The sequence below is a fragment of the Mytilus californianus genome, unplaced genomic scaffold, assembly GCF_021869535.1.
Source record: "Mytilus californianus isolate M0D057914Y unplaced genomic scaffold, xbMytCali1.0.p SCAF_43, whole genome shotgun sequence".
Classification (NCBI taxonomy): domain Eukaryota; kingdom Metazoa; phylum Mollusca; class Bivalvia; order Mytilida; family Mytilidae; genus Mytilus; species Mytilus californianus.
In genome coordinates, this window is record NW_026262694.1 from 1,078,942 (window position 1) to 1,100,979 (window position 22,038).

At 31.7% G+C, this 22,038-nt stretch overlaps 1 protein-coding gene across 1 annotated transcript in view; it reads left to right on the top strand.

Moving 5' to 3' along the window:
• Positions 1–19,705, top strand: part of LOC127699885 (uncharacterized) — a 46,376-nt gene extending 26,671 nt beyond the window's left edge. The window contains exons 4-5 of the mRNA XM_052203290.1: positions 16,340–16,441; positions 19,255–19,705. Coding sequence (XP_052059250.1) covers positions 16,340–16,441; positions 19,255–19,302 — 150 coding nt within the window. The 3' untranslated portion in view covers positions 19,303–19,705. The remainder of the gene's footprint in view (positions 1–16,339; positions 16,442–19,254) is intronic.
• Positions 19,706–22,038: the final 2,333 nt, after the last annotated feature.

Genomic DNA, 22,038 nt, shown 5'->3' on the forward strand with positions numbered 1-22,038 from the left:
TGAAATTAAAATAATTTATAGAATCCAGTCAGTAAATGAAATAAGTTCCCTGCATCTTGCCAAGATCCCATTCTCAATACTCATCCTGAAATTTGTTTCTAATTTACGTTTTGCAGGCATCATGTCGGGGTAAATTTTATCACTGCCTTCATAGTTCCTTTGGAGCACTGAGTCCACGTTGCTTGAGCCGGGATCCCAATCTCCAAAGCGTGGAGTCTCATCACTGGAGCCTGGGGCACAAAACCTTGTTCGAATTAATCACGAGCCCCTAATTTGGAGCCTGGGGCACACCAACTTGCTCAAAAGGAACCCTGATCCTTTAATTTGGAGCCCACAGGCCGTGTTATCCCCCAATTCTAGTCTTAAGTCCTGATTATAATATTTTGTACTGAGTGCTGTCGGTATTTTTCAACACTCAATTTTTTATAGATCCTTACGTGAAGTTGAAGGCGTCAAAGCAATATTAAAAACAGCATTCTTTCCGAGACGTCATAATTATTTGGACTTATATTGTTTAGTACTGTAAATTCAGAAAGAATTGCGAGATTTTCATGAATGCGAATAATGCGGCTGGATGAGTATTGCAATAATAAAAACTCACATTCTGGTATCAGATGCATGTACATGTATCTGTAGTATATGTACCTGATGCAGATTTTCTTGAATCACAATTATAAAAGCACAATAATTTAAGAATTTACAGTAAAAATTAAGAAACAACTATTATAACTAGTTATGTATAACTTTCTTATATATATATCTGATATTGAATTAGAAAAATAGGGCACTAAAATTCAGCCACAGGATTTATTAACAGGAAAGGTCAAGAGAAAGCTTATTTTTTTACTTTGACAAGTATTTGATATACCAACCATTCATCTTTATATTATTTTTGTGGAGGGGGGGAGGGGTATGTTTTTTCTAAGTACAATCAATTTTGAACTGGGTATATATACAATGTATTCTTTGTATATATTTCTTTTTGGTAGAATCATGCAGCAGAGCTACATGTACCAGCCTGTTAAGTCTGGGCTTAAATATGAACAATCTAGGCTTGCTTAATTTGAGGAAGTTATAAATTAACACTAAACATTGCTTGTAGTTTTTTCTTAATCTTATATAGTTGTTGGAAAAACTCAAGCACTATAGGCCATAGAGAACGACAAAATTAAAGAATACGTTTATACAAGTACATGATATACAGTGACATAATGTTGCTAACATCTACGTTATTTGGTTTCTGGTGGATAGTTGTCTCATCGGTAATCAAACCACATACATGTATTATTTGTACATTAAAACAAAACCAGGCGCCAAAATTTCCTAAATCATTAGGCCAGGAACTATCCTTAAATGGAATTTGTGCTGCCATATAATAAAACAAAAGTCAGACCATTTTGGACTTGACAATGAAACATAAAATGAGTGCCTTCATTTTTTTGTTAAATGGTGTAAAAAATGTAGTACTTTATTATACATGTAGGTTTGGAGTTTCTTGTAAAGGTTAACGTTGTTCCCTAAGAACATACTAATTACTTGGGACACAGGAATTGCAAATATCTGTGGGTGTTTTTTATGCCCCGCCCTAGGCAACGGGGGCATTAAGTGTTACCCTTGACTGTCTGTCTAGCCCAATTTTAGTTTCCACACTCTAACTTTGGTTTGTCTCATGCAAATTTTATAAAACTCATACACAATGCTAAGAACCACAACACGCAAACAGAATTTGGGTTGTGAGTCGTTTACCGGTCTAGAGTTATGCCCCTTTTTCACTTGGAAAATTGCAAAGCTTGAGCGGGGGCTTCGTGTCCTTAGACATTCTTCTTTTATTGTAGAGTGATTTTTGTTCCAAAATGATCTCTATAGACATGGTTCATGTTACTAAATTTTCAAACACATGCCTTTTTTTACGCTTGTCGAATACAGGACATATTAATTGTTTACCAATGTCCATCTGTCTGTCAACACTGTATACGATAACTTAAATTTGATCTAATTTGATCACAACATCAAGATTTTTATTTTTTAAAAATTGTGGCTGTCATTTTAGAGTTAAAGGACTTTAAAAGGGTAGGAATTGGGTACCCCACATGACGAATGAGAATAGAATATTTGTTTAAATATAGTTGAAGATAAACATTTTACTCTATTTGATGCCAAGTAGCTACGAAATGTGATATGAGGATAACAAATTAAGGCTTATTTGACGCTAACGGTTGTGGAAAATAGACGTTTGACGCTTGACGATAAAGAGTATTCATATACCCTCCTTTAACAGTTTGAATTAAGGTAATTTTTCACACATCATGCATTAACCCAAGTTTGCCCAATACATGTACTTTACCATGTTTACATTATTGTTGTTATTGGTAAAAGGAAGCTCCCTCTCAATTTTGTTGATGTTCTGCTCTTTAGTTGCAGAGTTACACAACATTAATTGTCAATATCAATTTCATGAAAACGTGATAGAATAATCGTGGTGTCTATGTTACATTACATTAACTCACTATTTTTTAAATATATAGATATAAGAATAAAACTGTATATTCAAAAACATGTTTGTGATTACTTTGCATATGTTGTATTAGATGAATATGAAAGGTAACAGAATGGAGCTTGAAACGTCTGAAACCATATTGGACATATACTGAATATACATGTATAAAGGTTTTTTTTAATTAGCCAGTAACCCAACAACACAAAAAACTATAAGCAACATAAAGCATGTCGAAACATCAATATTTTGATAAGCAAATTATTTATGGTTGCCGTTGTTTTATATTTAATATATATTTAAACAAAGGTTGGTGTAGGGTTTCGTTTTTACAAATAACATTAAAATACCAGAGTTCTAAAAAAAGTGAATGTCTGCAGGTTTTGACCACCAATTATTTTCAAAGGACTGACGCAAGTTTGGTATTTTGAAATAGAAATAAAAGTGAGAACCAGCAGATTTTCTTTAAGGACCACTAGGGAAAAAAGATTTCTAGAACTCATGTTTCCCTTGTCCAGTTGTCAATATCTAAATTAAACCATGACAGCCATGAAATCAGATTCTGTCAATTCTTAATAGACAAGTTGGTATTTGAAACGGATCAATCAGAAATGTTCAAAATAAAGCCTGCAGTCGTTATACATGTACGTCTGTCTTTAACGACATGATTTATTATTGTCTGTCCGTCCGTTTGTCGTCAACATTGGTGAATTGTTTATATCTATTGACATAAGCGTTCTTTCAATTCAAATTTTATATTTTACGTTTCCAAGTTATGGGATTTCATCATAAAAAAATAGGAGATTTTCCAGTTTTTTTTCTACAACTCAAAAATTTCAAAAATGCTTTCACCAATTTTTATAAAAAAAAAATTGGTGAATTGTGTATATTTCATACATATTATTTATTGACATAGGTTCCCTTTCCATTTTAAAAATTTTGGATTTCACGTTTTAGAGTATTGGGACTTTATTCATAGAAAAAGTGGGGGGGGGGGGGTTTCTTGTTTTTTCGGACAATAACTCAAAACTGTTTTCACCAATTTTCTTGAAACTTTGGTGAAATGTTAATTTTTTTTAACTTAAGTTCCTTTTCGATTTTTTTCTATTTTTGATTTTTATGTTTTCGAGTTATGGGATTTTATTCATAAGAATTATTCATGTTTCATGTCAATGGGTATCATTGTGTGTGCATGTTTTTTTTATTTTTTTCTTTTTTTTTTTTGGAAGGGGGGGGGGGGGGTGTGTATTTGAGCAGTGTTGATAGTGTTTATTTCTACTTGATCATAGAATTGATTTAAAGCATAAAGACGAACTAAAAGGAAGACTGGCATATCATGCGCTCATTGCACATCTTTGTATTTTGAATATGATAAAGCAAACGTTCTAGAAAAGCAAGAAACAAATCGGCATTATTTCTATGAAGGAAATTCAGATATCAATTTAGGGTTGCTGTAATTTCTTTATTTTATATATTATATTTATGTATGTATCATTCATTGTAATTAATCTGTTTCTTATGTAAAAAAAAAGTACCTGTATGTGTATTAAATAATTTCGTTCTCTTATTTTTAGTTGACCTGTCAAATACAAGATACAGAGTGTCATTCCCACTTTAATGAAATATTTAAAGGAATGGTTGGAACTAGGAAAGCTTTTTTATTTAGCAGGTAAATTGATACATGTTTTCTTTTTGGTCCTTATTAAAACTGGTTATCCTTTGTTTCTGTATATCATATTTGTTTTTTTATTTATTGTTATTATACATAAATCAGGCCGTACAGTGACCTATAGTTGTTAACTTCTATGGCCATTTGTCTCTGGTAGAGAGTTGTCTCATTGGCAATCATACCACATCTTATTTTTATATATGCATATATGGAGCATCACATTCATATAACAAATAGTTACATAAGAAAATCTATTAATATAAAGATAAGAAGGTGTGGTATGACTGTCAATGAGACTACTATCTACCAGAGACCAAGTGATCTAGATGCATGCATGTATATATAGGTTGCTTTGCTGTCTTCAACAATAAGCAAAACCCATACCATATTAAGCTATAAAAGGCCTTGACAAAAATGTTATACCATTCAAACACCTCCTCCCCCTTTTCCTTTTTCTCCTTATCTTGGACAGTAGTGTAACATAACAACATAAGAACAAACTGTAAACAATGGTAAAAGATAGTGAAAAAGGCTAGACTCTGACTCGTCAAAGCAACATATAGCACAAAAAAGGCACAAAGTACATGCAGTTACTGAAAGCTAGTTTAAATCTAATTACAACTTATGGAAGAGGCATGTTTCTAAGACAAAAAATAAATCATCGGTACACATTCAATAGATTTCGTTTAAATTCAGAAGCCCATATTTAAATATTATTGAACATTTTATCATACAAAAACAGGTGTATAGATAATCTGAAAGAATAAAGCTATATTATAGGAATATATAATCTTCTGGTATCCTGCTTCTGTTGCTTGGAAACAGTTATGTTCAAATTGCTTTTTATTTTGCTCAATTTTGGGTCTTTGCAGTCCACATTAAAGCCAATGCTATGAAATAGGAGAAATGCTATGCAAACCTTGCTTTTCTTCCTGTTTTATAATTTGTGTAAATATTTTTTGGTTTTCTTACAATGTAAGAATAGTGTATGCTGTAAATTCAGAAATTATTTTTATAAATCTGAATATAAAATGCAACTTGGTGAGAATCACATTCTGATCGCGATACATATTACTGTATGCATATTTTCCTGAAATAGCAATAATTAATCTTGCATTTTTGTTCTGTTTTCAATAGTTGCAATAATAAATGCATGCAATAATTTTTGAATTTACATTAGTATATATATATAGGTTCTTGTAATAGATATGCTCAAATCTGGATTAGGATAAGATTTTTTACAGTTATTTGCAATTATCTATATCTTTTTTTTTAATTTAGGAAACAGATATGAATGAATGTAGATTTGTATCCCTCTTCAATTCATCTGAAAGCCTGATGATTGATGAGCGGTCTTGCAAAAAATGTACATAAGGAGTCAGATGGGCTAGTAGTGCATTCATTTCCATAATCTGGACTCAGTAACTGTTCCAGGGTACGTGGTTGTAACAAAAGTGTGATGTTATCATAATTATTTGTTATTAAATACAGACAACAAAAGAAAAAGACTTTAAAAACATTTTGTCTTTTTTGGGTCGAATTGAGAACTTTTCAGGTCAAATGACATAGCCTGTTTCACCACTACAGTGAATGAGTATTTTATCTGACACCCTGCTCTTTTTAATATGTCCGTCAATGAACAACCATTATAGTCAGTTAAATTGACCAAATTATAAAGAATTAGGCATTGTATTAATTTCCACTAATTTCGTTTAAGAGTTATGGGACTTTATATTTTACATGATAAGCAATATTTCATGTTTTGCACATTAACAATTTATGAAAAATGTTTTTATTAGCCCCCTACCGACGAAGTCGAAGGGGACTTTAGGTTTGCACTCCATTCGTCTGTCTGTCTGTCCGTCCGTCTGTCTGTCTGTCTGACTGTATGTCTGTCTGTCCATCCGTCAGTCCGGCAAATCAGTTTTCCTCATTTTTTTTCTTTGTCCTTAAAGATATTGATTTGATATTTGGTGTATTGTTTTATCAACACAAGTTACAGATCAAGTTTAAATGTTGTTCCGGTCTGATGATTTTGTGCAGAGTTATGGTCCTTTGACTTAGAAACTTTACTCAAATAATCAGTTTTCCGCACTTTTTTTCGTAATGCTTGAAAATATTAAATTGATAATTGGTATATAGTTTCATCATGACAAGTTACAGATCTAATTTGAATTTTGTTCCGGTCTGATGATTTTGTGCACAGTTATGGTCCTTGGACATAAAACATGTATTGCCATGCAATACTCACAGATTGCTTGTTATTTACAATTTTGATTCTGGTGTTCTATAGTTCGGATACTTTCATCTTAAAAAATGTGCATCTGTATGATATTTTTGTTTGTTTACTAGCTATAGCATGTATAGCTAGGACAAAGGTAAATTACAGAACTTTTCATTACTGCATGAGGAAAATTACTAGTTCTAATTTTGTGGAAAATTAATAGAAAATAAAAATCCTGATTATATACCAACTATTGATCTGCATGTATTGTTAAAGAACAAACATCCTGCAAAGTAGTAAAATTATAATTTAAAAATTGCAAGTGTGTGCTTGGAAAACCATGTACAGGTACCTAGCATGAACAATTTCACCAACTTTAAAAGTTGAAAGTTCAAATTTCCGTCTTTTGACGAAAATATAAAGAAAGAAAATGAATCCTGATAAAATGCACAACAGTAATATATTTACTGATGCCTTTTATAATGTAAAAAGTTTTATCCTTAAAAATGAGGACTTGCTCAATGAACAAACCATTAACCCTATATAGGGTGGACTGACATTGGAAGGACAATCACTTCCCTCTCAAACTCTTCTTTGAATGGGGCATAACACGAACAGTTTGGGGTTTGTTTTTAAATGCATTATTGACACAGTTGGTCTGTTGCCTATATTTTTACTTGTATGTTTAGATTGCTGTACTTGCATTCTGTTTACTGCTTGTGGGATAATGTTCTGTGTTCTAGTTTATGTGATTATCAATTGTTGTATTTTTTTTTTCTATTTCAGCTTTACTCAATACCTGAGTGTACCTTCCCAGTTACTATTTACAATGATCTATGTGTTGCCTAAATTTCATATTCTTACACTTCTTTGGCACTGGTCAGATAGAATAAGACGCATCTCTGGAGAAAAAGACAATCTCTGTGACATTCAAGACAGAATTAATGAAAAGGATCAAGAACTAGGACAACTTAATGCATGTAGTACAGATGTTATTTTTTATGAAATGTTTCATACTGAAGCTACACTTTAAAAATATATTAAACCAGGCTACAATTCAATTTTAAGATGACACTGGACATTCTTAGTTGATATTACTCAATGAATAGGTAGTTTATAGCACAAGTTATTGTGACCCAATTCATCTGTTATTATGAAAGATACTTCATTGTCAAAAAATTGCATTAATATTTGTTTATGATCAATGATTCATAAAAAAACAGTGTTTGTTTGTTTTCTTTCGTTAGAAAATTTAAAACCAAGAGTGGAGGTCTTTGAAATATAAATCCATGGATTTTAGTTTCTTTATGGAGTAAAGTATGTATATGTTGTATCAAAGATCTTAATACAAGATACAAATTACATATCATCAATTTACAACCCCCTTCCTTGTATGAATAATATGATGACTAGACATGTCACATACTGATTTGCATTTCTTATAAAAAAAAGAAAATGTGGTATGATTGCCAATGAGACAACTCTCAACAAGAGACCAAATGATACAGAAATTTTAAAACAACTGTAGGTCACCGTACAGCCTTCAACAATGAGCAAAACACATACCGCTTAGTCCTGCTTATAATATATCCACTTGATTGCCACTGACAGGATCTCTAACAATATATTATAAGGACACAGGTGTGATTGTTAAGTTGGTCAAGGTGTGTAGTTGCTAAATATACATTGTAGATAAAATATATATGTACATGGTCTCAAAATAAAAAAAAGTAAATATTTGTACAAAGCATATACACAGGTATAATTTGAATTATCGCCTGCCATTTCTATCCTGCTTGAGCTTAGTAACAAAACAAATGCTCTGTTGATCCATCAACAACATCAGTTTGTAAGGATGCTCGACTTTTGAATGTGGTTTCAATCTGATTAAAAAGTAAAATCACAAAAATACTGAACTCTGAGAAACATTCAAAAAGGAAAGTCCCTAATCAAATGGCAAAATCAAAAGCCCAAACACATCAAACGAATGGATAACAACTGTCATATTCCTGACTTGGTACAGGCATTTTCTTATGTAGACAAATATTGGATGAACCTGGTTTTTATAGTTAGCTAAACCTCTCACTTGTATGACAGTCGCATCAAATTCCATTATATTAAAGAAATTGTTCACAAGACAGCAATCGTTATATCCATCGGTATGTTCGTGGTTACACTTTGGCCTAAAGTTAACTGATGATGCATCACTTAGACTATGGACTGTACAATGATCGACACATGTTGATTCAGATGACAAATGGCCTTTCATCTCAAACTTTAAGTGTTGGTTTGCACTAAAAAAACAATCTGTCTTAGTTTATCAGCCTTTTCTTCCTCTAGCCCAAATATTGTAGTCTAGATATCACTTCTGATAAATTTTCAACTGCTTTCATCCCATCAGCTGTTATATTGTCTAGTCCATGCAGATTATTTTTCCGAGAAGCTACACAACAATTCAGGATGTTGAATCATGTTGATCTACTGAATGTTTCATAACCCCGGTCCTTGCAGTATGCAGTTTAACATTTGATTAATCTAGATGTTCTATATTTCTCACTACTTTCGGAATTGTCATCTCTAAGCCAGAAGAAAGCTGTAATGTTTTAGGTCCATAGCCTACAGCTTGGTGATACATAGGGATTGATATAAACTCAACAAAATGCATAAGTTGTGGTTGACTCAAGCGCATTCTATATATTTTTGTATAAATGTTGAGAATTTGGCCTGGTTTTTCCAAATTTGCAAGCTTTCTGGCAGCATCAATTTTTGACATAGTTAAACCGGGAATTAAAGTCGTGAGTTTTTGTTTTGTGAATTTGTGGGGAAACAGTGGTAAGATCTGAAGCCGAGTCTGAAGACCATTCTGGTCTATGAATGCTTTAATAAGAGCTTCGGTCATAACATTCAGTTGCAAATTTGACTGTATTTCGTCTGTTTTCCTCTTTTCTACTACAGATGAGAACACTTTATCGACTTGTTCAGGTACAATATAAATCAAAACTAAATCAATAATTTCTGATGCTAATTTTGTATAAAAAGCCTTCGTACTTTTGGTGCATCATCCCATGCCAGATTTAATTGGTTCCTAAAGGGTGGAAACTTTCCATTACAAAGGATATGAAAGGCTCTGTTGAGTTTCTCCTTGTCAAAAATGTTATCGGCATCCCGATCTGATGCAGAAGATTGCGAAAAATTAGTTGATGCCGTGAATATACTCCTCTCTGAATCTTCATTTGCATTGTGGTTTTCATCTCCATCTAAAAAGATACGAAATCAATCTACTTTTTAGAAATATATATATATCCCTTATTAGATTAAAGTTAAATAAATTCTCAAAGATACAATGTCCATTATATATTGCCTTAGAATATGAAATCCATTTGGTCGAGGCCGACTGGACAAACTATATCAAATCTATCAACAAGTGCAGTCATTGCTATACCACATCAAGTTTATAAGATAAGACCTAAATCGACTAAATGCAAAAATAAATTAACCAAATCACTCAAGCGGAAAATGTAAGTCAAAGTGACCTTATCAATAGTAACCATGTTGTACTACCCAAGACATCTATCCACCGGTCAAGTATCAATGCAATACCATATATATTATCTTAGCAAGAGAGACCTACACACACAAAATTAACTAAGTTGCTCAAGTGAAAAAGGGATCAACATGACCGTTTAATAGTGAGTCATGTTGAGCTACCCAAGATCTATCCACCTGTTAAGTATCAATGCTCTACCATGTCTAGTATCTGAGATATTGACCTAAATGCATCAACTTAACCATGTCACTCATGTGGAAAATGTAGGTCAAGGTGACCTAATTAATATTATGACCCCTATTGCACTACCTAACCTATCTGCTGGTCAAATTTCATTGCTATACTATCATGTTTATATCTAGTATCTGAGAAATTAACCTTAGAACAAAAAACTTAACCTAGTCTTTCAAGTGGAAAATGTAGGTCATGGTGACGTAATTAATAGTGCACATGTTGTTATATTAAAGATATATCTACTGGCCATGTCTAGTAGCTTAACAAAGGATCTGATCTTACACTATCATTGTTTCTATATTTCTTTAATTGGGAATTTGAAATTGAGTTATAATTATTTTTTATTAAACAAATTATTATTTTTAATGAATATCTATCATTTTGGCTATTTCAGCAGAGGCAGTGTGGTTGTATATAATACAATTATGTGAATGTTGTACCTTTCTGTTCATTCATAAAATACAGTATGATAATAAATGAATGAGGTCAAGTATTGCAATGCCATGCCTTCCTTGAAGCTGACCTGGTATTTTTGGTATCAAGGCCTGTCCACTAAGATTGGATATATCAGGCAGTTCAGAAAAATGGATAATACTAGAAATCACCAATAAATATAATTCATGAGCAGCAAATAAAATGTCCTTGACAAACATGGACAAACTTTTCAGTAATTAGGATAATTAGGATTATCGTGATTATAGGGGCCCATGGGCAATTTAGCACATTCAAGTTGAAAATTCCCCATTATTTTTGTTTACAAAGAATGTTAAAGAATTTCCCAACTGAACTTCTGAATGTCAATAGAACATAATTCATCATCAAAATTCAATCCTAACCAATTATTTTTCAACCCACCATTTGTTTCTTAAAATGTCCTGTACCAAGTCAGAAATATGGCAGTTGTTATCAAATAGTCCGTTTCTATGTATGTTGGCGTTTGTTTTTGTAGCAGTTGAGTGTTTCTGTTGTTCCGTTGTTTTCCTCATATAGTTTATGTGTTTCCCTCGGTTTTGGTTTGTGACCCGGATTAGTTTCAGTTTAATCGATTTATGTCTATTGAACAGCGGTATACTATTGTTGCCTTTATATACTAGATTATATACGCATGTCCCCGATTCATTTTCTTCACAAACTTTCTCTTACTCATCATTAATGGTACATGCCATTTTTATCTGCAGTATCTGATACAAATCTGTAAAAAAATAAGCATTTTTATCTGCAGTAGCAGATACAAATCTGTAAAAAAATAAGCAATCTTATAATTCATACTACCTAATGTATCACAGTACACAACTATATTGACTAGAGAAAAAAAAACTCTGTTTTACAATATAGTGGCATTTTAATCTTAATCTAGAACTTCATGACTCTTTTCTGCAGCTTCAAAATAAAAAAAAAAGAAAGTAATTGATAGTAAATTTGAAAAGATTCCAGAGAACTTTGCTAATATTCCTAGCGTTTTTATTCGGAATTTCCTTTTGATAAAAATGTTGTATATGTATAAGTACCCTGCCACGTCCGGTCTGTGTTTTTGTTAGATGTATTTCTGCTGTGTATCGATCTAATGAGTTAAGCCCTTGTCAACTGATTTTTGTATATTAATACATGTTTATGTTACAAATGCTAAGGTTTATGGTCGATATCCTTGAAAAAAAAACTATTTATTGCATGTGTGGCAGTTTTAAAAGGGAACCTATTCATCATAATTAGCAAAAAACTTTTATATTTGACTTTTACCTGATCCTATTGGGATTAGTTCTCTTTTCAAAAGCCAGTATTGTTTTGGCAAGGTTGGTGAGGTTCCCCTATCAGCTTTTGCCTCACTGTCAGCAGGATGTTCTTTTAATCTACACTTTGTTGAACTGTCCTGCCAATAAATCCCCAAAAAGTCTACCATGGACATATTGACAAGTTTACAACAGCACGATCAAAAGAAAAAATGCATCTTCTATATCAAATTAAATGTCCTTCTTGAAAGTTTCTTTAAGAGGCATCAGTGCTGTGATGAAAGTTAAGGTGGGTGGTTGTGTCCTTTGTACAAAGATAAACCTTGTCTAAAAGATTAAATGTATAGTGCTTGGATTGTCCGCAACAGCTTCCAAGATGTGAAAAATTGCACCGAATAGAGACGTCTGCGTTTCCATCACTGGAAGCTGTCATCTTGCCACCAAAAGATTTCCACTAAGGGAGACAATTCAACCACAAAAAAAAATCGAGGCTACCTTTGGATAACTTAATGTTATATTTTATAAATAAGAAAGAAAAAAAAAACTAATAGTTAGCCGAAACTATGAGAATTATTGTCATTTATGGATATCTTGGGAGCATTTTTCAACAACATTTCATTATTTGCCAAGCTAATGTTGTTTACTTGTCTTAGAACTGATATGTACCTTTCAAAATATAATAAAAGTAAAAAATAAAAAATATGATCTTAAAAGAAAACTGCTATTGAGTACAGGTACTATATGCAAGTTATGTATTACATCTGTTGCACACACCTTTCTGGCAATCTGCCAAAAGGTTAACAATTCTCAAAAAGTATTTGTTTTAGTTATTAAATGAAGTTCTTTGTAAAATATAATAAAAGGAATATTTTATTTCAGAGATGTATCATTAATCTAGACCTGTAAAAAGAATCTAAATATGGTTTTTTTTTGTCGCCATTTTTTTAAAATAATGCACTAATATGCAAATAAGGCTGTTAATGAAAAATAGTGCAAATTAATGAAAAAAAAAAATGTATATTAACTCCTGAATACCCAAGGTTTTTGGAAATATATATAATTTTGTCAAGTATTAATAAGCAATTTGGACAAATTTTGGGATTTTGCAAGGTTTTACGGCGGACTGACTCTTAAGTGTGATAAAGTAACAGTCGATATCAATCGTAATGAGTCCCCCTTTACCCTTATCTGATATTAGAGTTGATCGTTTTACTTTATAATGTTTTCCGTTCTAAATGAAGTTAAACATTTCTCTTTTTAAACTACAAATATACGTTTTGTTTATGACTGTCATACTTGCTTCGTATGTAAATCGTGGAATTATAGGTGATGTGATTATTACAATTTTACTGATAATAATAAGATGTCTTTTTTTGCTTTTCCAAACTTATTTTCCAATTTTTATTTTTCACATTCTGTTTTATTTATACTAAATACCAAGTCTAATACTGTAACGACTTTGTTGGTGAAATTTATATTATCTTCTTTATCTTTTGGTTTTTTTTTTTAGTTTTACAGATGGGTGCAGTCCCAACCTGTCCAAAAGTTAACTTGAAGCAGACTTTTTGACTACTTTCCAAGTTAACTTGATAAATTTTAAGCAGACATCAAGTTAACTTCGTCGTTGGTAGATCAGACCTAGGTCTGCTTTTTTTAGGACGGCTGCAGACCTTTTGACAAGTCTGCTATGGACCAGTCCTGAGGACAGGTCTGCTACTGACCAGACCTCAGGACAGGTCTGCTTATGACAGATTATCGTATTTAATACTTTTCATATTAGACCTTAGCTTTTATTATGTAAACAAAAATCTTATTGTTCTTTTTCCCCAGTATAGCAAATAACTATACTCGTTAGTGACTCTGTGTACATATTACATGTATTAAACACATTAAAAATTTCTTGTTTCATTTCATATTCTTATATACATTAAATAATGGCTACACAACTTCACACTTGTTGATCGACAAATATACATGCAGCTATCATAAAAAAGGAAAGTTTTTTTTTAATTGGAAGGCGGAAAAAAAGGTTATCCAACGCATCGGAAAAATATTTGTATATGATGAGATATAAACATCATTGTTTACGTTGCTTCGTTTCCCATTTTTTTTACAATTTCTTCCCAAATAAAACTCTATGCATCACATGGATTATTCATCGTAATTCACCTTGTTTGCCTTGGATTTACGATTCTGTTTTTCACAAAATGTTCAAACGAAAATTGTGCATTGTCCGGATATACACGGTGTTGTATAGTTATGAACCATCTCGTCAATTTCGGCAGATTCATCTTTACTGATTATAAATGATATCTAGGACGTCCGAAAAAATATACTCGTTCTGAACTTGAATAAAATATTTGCCCTTGGACGTCTACCTACCAACAAAATCCACCAACTAACATAATATACTAACAATCAGTCAGTATACTACTCCCAGATGAAAACTTCTCATACTTTTCATTATAAAGTACAAATATAATCAGTCATGTCAGTGTTGAATGATGCAGTCAAATAGTTTTGTTATACAAACCATTCTGAATTACTGACTTAAGTGACGGTTAAATATTATGAATACGAAGAGGAAATGCTGGCACTTTAAATTCATGTGGATAGTATTTTGTTTTCATCATGGCCATTGTGTACCAATATTGCTGTCATTTGTTTTGTACAATCCACCATGAGTTAACAAAATTATGATGTATGATGCGGCTATAAATTTGTTTTACCATGTTTATTATAAATTACGAATATGGTCAGTGTTAATTGATGCTGTCAAATATTTTTGTTATACGAGCCAGCCTGAGATATTAACTGTACTGATTTTTTGTGACGCGTCAATTTTTTGAATGAAAAGCGGATACGCTGGCATTCTAAATTGATGCGTACAAAATTTTATAGTCTATGTGTTCCAATATAGCTGTCATTTTCATTATACAATCTATCCTGACATAAAAAAAACATTGATTTATTATGCAGCCATATCAATTTACATAATACAGTGCAAATATGGTCGGTTTTGGTTGATGCGGTCAAGTAATTTTGTGATTCAAGGCAGCCAGAGATATCAAAACAACTGATTTTTTTTATGGCGAGTCAATATTTTGAACATGTTGAATAATAAGACATGCTGGCTCTCTAAACTGATGCGGACACACTTTTGTGGTCATTGTGTTCCAATATTGCTGTCATTTGTATCATTAGTTTTATATAATCCATCCTGACATCAAAAAAAGAACACTGATTTATGATGCAGCCGTATAAATTTACATAATAAAGTGCAAATATGGTTAGTTTTGGTTGATGCTGTCAAATATTGATGTATAAGAACCAGAGGTATCAAAACTACTGAATTTTTGTTACAAGTCAATATTTTGAATAAAATGAAGACACGCTGGCACTCTAAATTGATGCGGACCAAATTTTGTAGTCATTGTGTTCCAATATTGCTGTCATTTTTATTGAACAATCAATCCTGACAAAAAAATACTGATTTATTATGCGGCTATATAAATTTACATAAAGTGTAAATATGGTTAGTTTTGGTTGTTGCCGTCAACTAATTTTGTTATACGAGCCAGCATGAGGTATCAACACTACTGAATTTTCATTACGAGTCAATATCTTGAATAAAAAAGAAGACATGCTGGCACTCTAAATTGATGCGGACAAAATTTTGTAGTCACTGGGTTCTAATATTGCTGTCATTTGCATTATATAATCCATTCTGACATAACAAACATTACTGATTTATTATGCAGTCATATCAATTTACAAAATAAAGTACAAATGTGGTCAGTTTTGGTTAATGGAGTCAAATGATTTTGTGATACGAGGCAGCCTGAGATATCAAAACTACTGATTTTTTGAGGCGAGTCAATATTTTGAACATGTTGAATAAAAAGAGGACATGCTGACTCTTTAAATTGATGCGGACAAAATTTAGAAGTCATTGTGTTCCAATATTGCTGTCATTTGTATTATACAACCCATCCTGACATAAACAAATACTGATTTATTATACGGCCATATAAATTTACATAATAAAGTGCAAATATGGTCAGTTTTGGTTTATGATAATGTGTGATCAAGGCAGACTGATATATCAAAACTACTGATATTTCGTGGAGAGTCAATATTTTAAACATGTTGAAAAAAAGAGGACATGCTGGCACTCTAAACTGATGCGGACAATTATTTATAGTCATTGTGTTCCAATATTGCTGTCATTTTTATTACACAATCCATCCTGACATAAACAAAAAATACTGATTTATTATGTGGCCATATACATTTACATAATAAAGTGCAAATATGGTCAGTTTTTGGTTGATTCGGTCAAATAACATGGCTAATATAATTTATTGTTCTGACAGTATTGCTATATGGTGTTCTATTCTATACCTACGTACAGTATTATGAACAATTCTACTTTTTATTTCAGTATGATGCAACTCCCTTACACTTAGCTGTTAGAGGTGGACATGTCGAAATAGTTCAATTGTTATTAGAAAGAGGAGATATAGATCCAGATAGAGAAAATGAGGTACGGAATGAAGTTCATTACAGGATTGTCCGACTTTGCAAAATCATCCATCAATATCATTTACTACTAGCAAGATTTCAGTCTGACACGTTCATTTTGGTCTTATCAAGTCTTAATCGACTGAATTTACCGCAAGACAAAATCGTTAAGACTTTTTCAGACTTTCAGACGCTTTTCCGATCTAAAGTGTTCAGTCCGTTCAGTCATGTCAAGATAAACAAGACAGATTGTTCTAGGTTCGATTAAGACTTAAACAGACCACGTTCAGACCAAAGGTAAAAATGCTGTTTAGATTTTTTGAGATCGTGTGCAGTCGTGTTAAGATTTTAAATATTCGGGTGAAACACGGGCGACTAGTTATCTGTGTGTATCAGGGAGTATCCCCCCTTTATGAATAAAATCGGCATAGCTTGAAGAATGTTCTTTTGTGGTCTTTTAGTGTAATATTGTATGCCTATTTAATTAAATAACGTATGCAAATTTACAATTAATAAAGAATATTTTCGATAGCATTTTTAACATTAAATTGGTTATATAAGGACAGAATAGTTGTTATAACCCGAAAAAGTGTGTAAGTCATGATAAGAACTGTGCAGTCGTTCTTTCTGACATTTTAATAATCCTGTATCTATTAATTTCGTCTGTACAGATATAATGATTAGTAATATATCACAAAAATGTTCTTTAACAAATTTTCGCCTTTGCGATTCGATATAAACTTTAAAAATCTGCTTCAAAAAGGGCGTGATTTCTATTTATCCTTTAATGCATATTAATCTTTAATATTTTTGCCATTATGGAAAAAAGTAAAATAACAAAAAAAATCTAACTCCGAGAAATAAACTAAACGGAAGTCCCAAGGGGAAACGGCAAAATCAAAAACTAAAACACATCAATCGAATGGAAAATAACTGTTTTAGGAATTGTTTGTACGTGTACAAATTCCAAAAAGTATTATCAAACCACTTCGTCCTATCTATGAATAGTTCAAAATAATTGTTCTTAGTCATGTAAAATTTTTCAAGGAAAATATATTCTGGGTATCTGATTTACTTTTTGTTTTTAACTTTTGACAGATGTTTGCTGAAAGGTATTTTCATTTTAATAAAGGGATTATCATAGCAGTCAAACCGAAATGGATTGTCACACACCATCTTAACAATTAAAAATAACCATGGCTCACAGTGCAGCATAAAATAAATAAATGTTATTTTATTATTGTGTCACATATTGATTGTACATTATTAAATAACATAATAAAAATTTACATACTAAATGATATCATGGAAAAATACAAACAGGCATAAGTTAAGAAACGTTTGATAAAATGAAAATGTACATAATCATGTGATTCTTCGGAATTGATGCAAGAGCTATGAAATAATGTAAAGAATTGACGTGTACCAATAACCGGGAGCAGTTTATAAAATTTTCATTTCGATAAAAAAAAAATGCAAATTAAGTAAAATTAAGGAATTTGTATCATGCTGTTACATTCAAAAGTCTTTAACTGTAAGTAAATGATTGATAGAAATACATTGATTGTAGTGTATCGATCGTAAAATTAATGTCCAGTGTCAAGTATTACACATCGATGACCGCTTAGATGGTCAACTGATTCAACAGAAATTTAAAGTTAGATAAAGTTCTAATGCAGTTCATTACGCTACAATTGTAATTATTATTTATATTTTTAAACATGCATGTCGAGAACAAAGACTCGAGTGACACGAATATGCATTGATTTGGTCTAGCCAAATATGTCATGTCTACCAGAAGACATTGTTGTGAATCCAAGCCAAATTGACCAATGTTCCAACTTTACTCATAAATAATGCGTGCTTGTGGAAAAGAAGTTAATATCAATCTCAAAAGAATGCGTTTCGGTTGTTGAACAACAAATCCCCTGCACACGGGGACAGAAAGCTACCGAGACTTCCAATGCTAATTCATCAGTCATATTTATATAATCAGAATATGCATGGTGGTGTTTTCAAAAAAACTATTTTGATTGTTGAATTTAAGGAATGCTCTGATTTTACCAATCAATCTTTCTCTTTTGTTTTCGCTTGATATCATCCTGCATATCATGTACTATTGTTCGCTGAATGGTCAGCGATCAAAGCCGAGCATGTTTACGTAATGCAATGTGTAGATACAAGTATACAAACTGTTTTTAATTTATTTACATGGGAAATCATGAATCGTGTGTCGTGTTCTACCTATTATCATCTAATTTATTAGATTGACGTTAACTATTATCAATATAATTATCATTTTGCATCGACGTTACTCTATATGCGTGTTTTTGCCACTTTACTTAGAAAGATGTGCATTCCTTATTCCATTTAACACTTGTCTTAAAAAAAATCAACATATTTTATTTCATTTTTGCCATCGAAGTTCTTGATAGATATGTCTTTTATGATCTCTCAGGTAAATATCAAAAAAGAATCTAGAGTTTTGCATGTAAATGAACGGATGTGAATCAAGGATTAGGTTCTGTAATGACAACTCATTTCCGTGGATGGTTGTACAAACTTGCAATTCATCCTCAGTCTGTCTTAATTATTTACAGTTTAAGGAGCGTAATTCATCTTTTGCAAATAGATAAAGAATAAAATTTAAACCCTTTTTCGATTGCATACAGGCAGAGAGAAACATTTTTTTTTCTTTTAAATTCAAATAATTACAGAAGAGTATTAGTATTAATATTAATTTAACATGAACCTTGTTCCAATTTGAATATATGATTTGTTTTTTTTTTCCTGCACATGGTAGATAAACATTGTATTATTCAACTTTTTTTTCAGAGGTCTGAAAAATATTACGATCCCGGGAATCACACGTCTCAGTATTGAATTCTCGTAAAATTCCGAAACTTGCAGTATGGTCATATCAAAAGGATGCTGGGCTTGTCATATACCAAACAATAGACAACGCTTATATATATTGTTAGAATTAAACAAATTTGAAAGTGAAATATTACTATACATTTTATGGAACGAACCGGCTGTGGTATACAGAAAAAGAAATAACACCGAAAGTAACGAGGCTAAACCGAATTTGACGATTTTATGCTTAAAAAAACATATATTTTCCAATTAAAGGGGGAGCTTATGCCCTGTTCGCCCCCTGAATCCGTCATTGTCTAGCAATTATGACATAGTTGATCAATTTGTAGAAACATATGAAATAGAAAGTGTTTCTTATTCCTTAAACTGGGAACATTTTATGATAATTTGTGGATAATGCAAATCTTAAAACCAGTGTTTCAAAGTCAAACAAGATATGAAAAAAAAACAAATTCTGTAATTTCAGCAAAAAAAAAATAAACGTTTTTTTGAATCAGCAAATAATTGAAATCGGATTTTGATTAGTTTTGTAATCAATGGAATTTATTTAGACTAAAATATAATAAAACATGTATTCCTTTATATCTAGTATTTTGTGATCGAATTTAACGAGGTTAATATTTAAGTATGTGACAAAACAGGTACACAAATACTAGTATAAGTTGCAAATCATCCAGACTTCGTGTGGATGCGACATGTCTTTACAATTTATACAGTTAAAAAATTGTTGGAGGAGGGAGAAGTTAAGGATTGAAAAGTTAAACTTGATTTCTTTTAACTTTGTACAATAAATCAAGGTACATCTCTCTTCGATTAATTTTCCTAATTAATGAGTAAATTCATGGCTCAAGGGAAAGAGAAGCAATTAATTTATACTTAATCACCCTTTCAGTTATGATTTGTTATAAACCGACTTAAAAGTACATCAAACGGAACTCAACCAGTAGGAGATGTGGGTTATACGTCAATGTGACAGCAATCAAACGACACAAACAAAATAAGAACAGATTGAGGGTAGCATAAAGTCTTCAACAAGAAACAAGTGTCTACAAAATATGTCAAGTTCTCAATCGTCACGAATTAATATAAAATGTGTGAATACATTTAACAAAAATAATCAAAGATCTGCCATTAAAACGCACTTCTTAAAATAATGTAACATTTTAGGAGAAAGTCTGAATGTAAAAATAAAATAATAATTTATAAAGTACCAATCTTTTACTACTTTCCCTTCTTTCCTTTTACTGGTTTCCCCTTTCTTTACCCTACGAGAGAACTTTCCCATGAGTCATGGATAGAATATCGTCCGCATATTTCCCAAACTTTTATGTAAATTGAAGGCGTCATGTGTTAAAACAGGAAAAGGGTCACCCGAACCGTGCAGATAAGATGGAATATTACGATTTGATTGTTCAATAATTATAACATATTAAACAAAATCCAGCGGACAGAATATTAAAAATCGACATACTTTATATACATTAATAGTCTCTCTCTCTCTCTCTCTCTCTCTCTCTCTCTCTCTCTCTCTCTCTCTATATATATATATATATATATATATATATATATATATATATATTTATATATATATAATACGTGTCTAAATTGAAAACAACGTTCAAACCTATGATTGCGTTGGATAAAAACCGCAATTGTTATACGTGTGCATGTAAAACAAATGTCTTGGTAGAGGGGTCTAAATACAGCAGAAACAACAATTTCCAAAAGACCAAAAAAAGTGAGAAAGTCTATTTTAACAAAACGCATTTGACTAACAGGTCGAACAACTGATGTTCTTAAACCCTGCTTACTGCTATTGGCGATTGCCAAATAAATTGATCTTACATGTTTTACATGCACACGTATAACAATTGCGGTTTTTATCCAACGCAATCATAGGTTTGAACGTCGTTTTCAATTTAGACTTGTTTATATATATAAAACGTCTGAATAATAGTCAACGATTTTTCCCACAAGGGCGCTGGATCGTTACGAGTAACGATACATGTACACAATAAATAAATTATATAAACGCCTAAAAAGTGTACACAACAACACCAATAACAAAAAAATTAAATATAAAATGTAATTATTTATAAATGTTTCGGATAACAGATATCCTTCATCAGTAAATATGACTGTGATGTTAAATGAATCATATATCAGTCTACTTAGATTAAACTATAACAATCTTGAAATGTATTATAAAAAAGTCCAACCGAACATCAGGTAAGACGCTTGCACAATTCTAAATATGTGTTAAACACGACACAGGTTATATGACTAATTACAACAGAGAGTTCAAATATATGCTTTAAATAAAAATAATAATGTGCGATATGAACTAGCACAATTCGTAAGCTTTAACGGTGACGACAGTTATGATGTTACAAGAACGATTGCGTCAATAAGAATTCCAAATAAACAGCACTGAACGATCTAAATTTGTAAATATTTCAAATTTGACAACGATAGAGTAGTTACAACAGAGTCTGCGTATTTAAACATTGCAAACAAAAAGCCGTTAAAATATAATAATAAATTTTGACTAAGGTTAACTAGTTGAACGTGGCTTGGTACTTTTACATCCCTAAAAAAAGTCAGCAATTTAAATTGGTATATTCAACAGATTTATTTTAGAGATGAGTAAGGTAAAGAAATAGAAACAGAGACTGTAATAAGAAGTAATATAACCCAAATGTGAAGCACTGTGAATATACCAATTTAAATTGCTGAATTTTT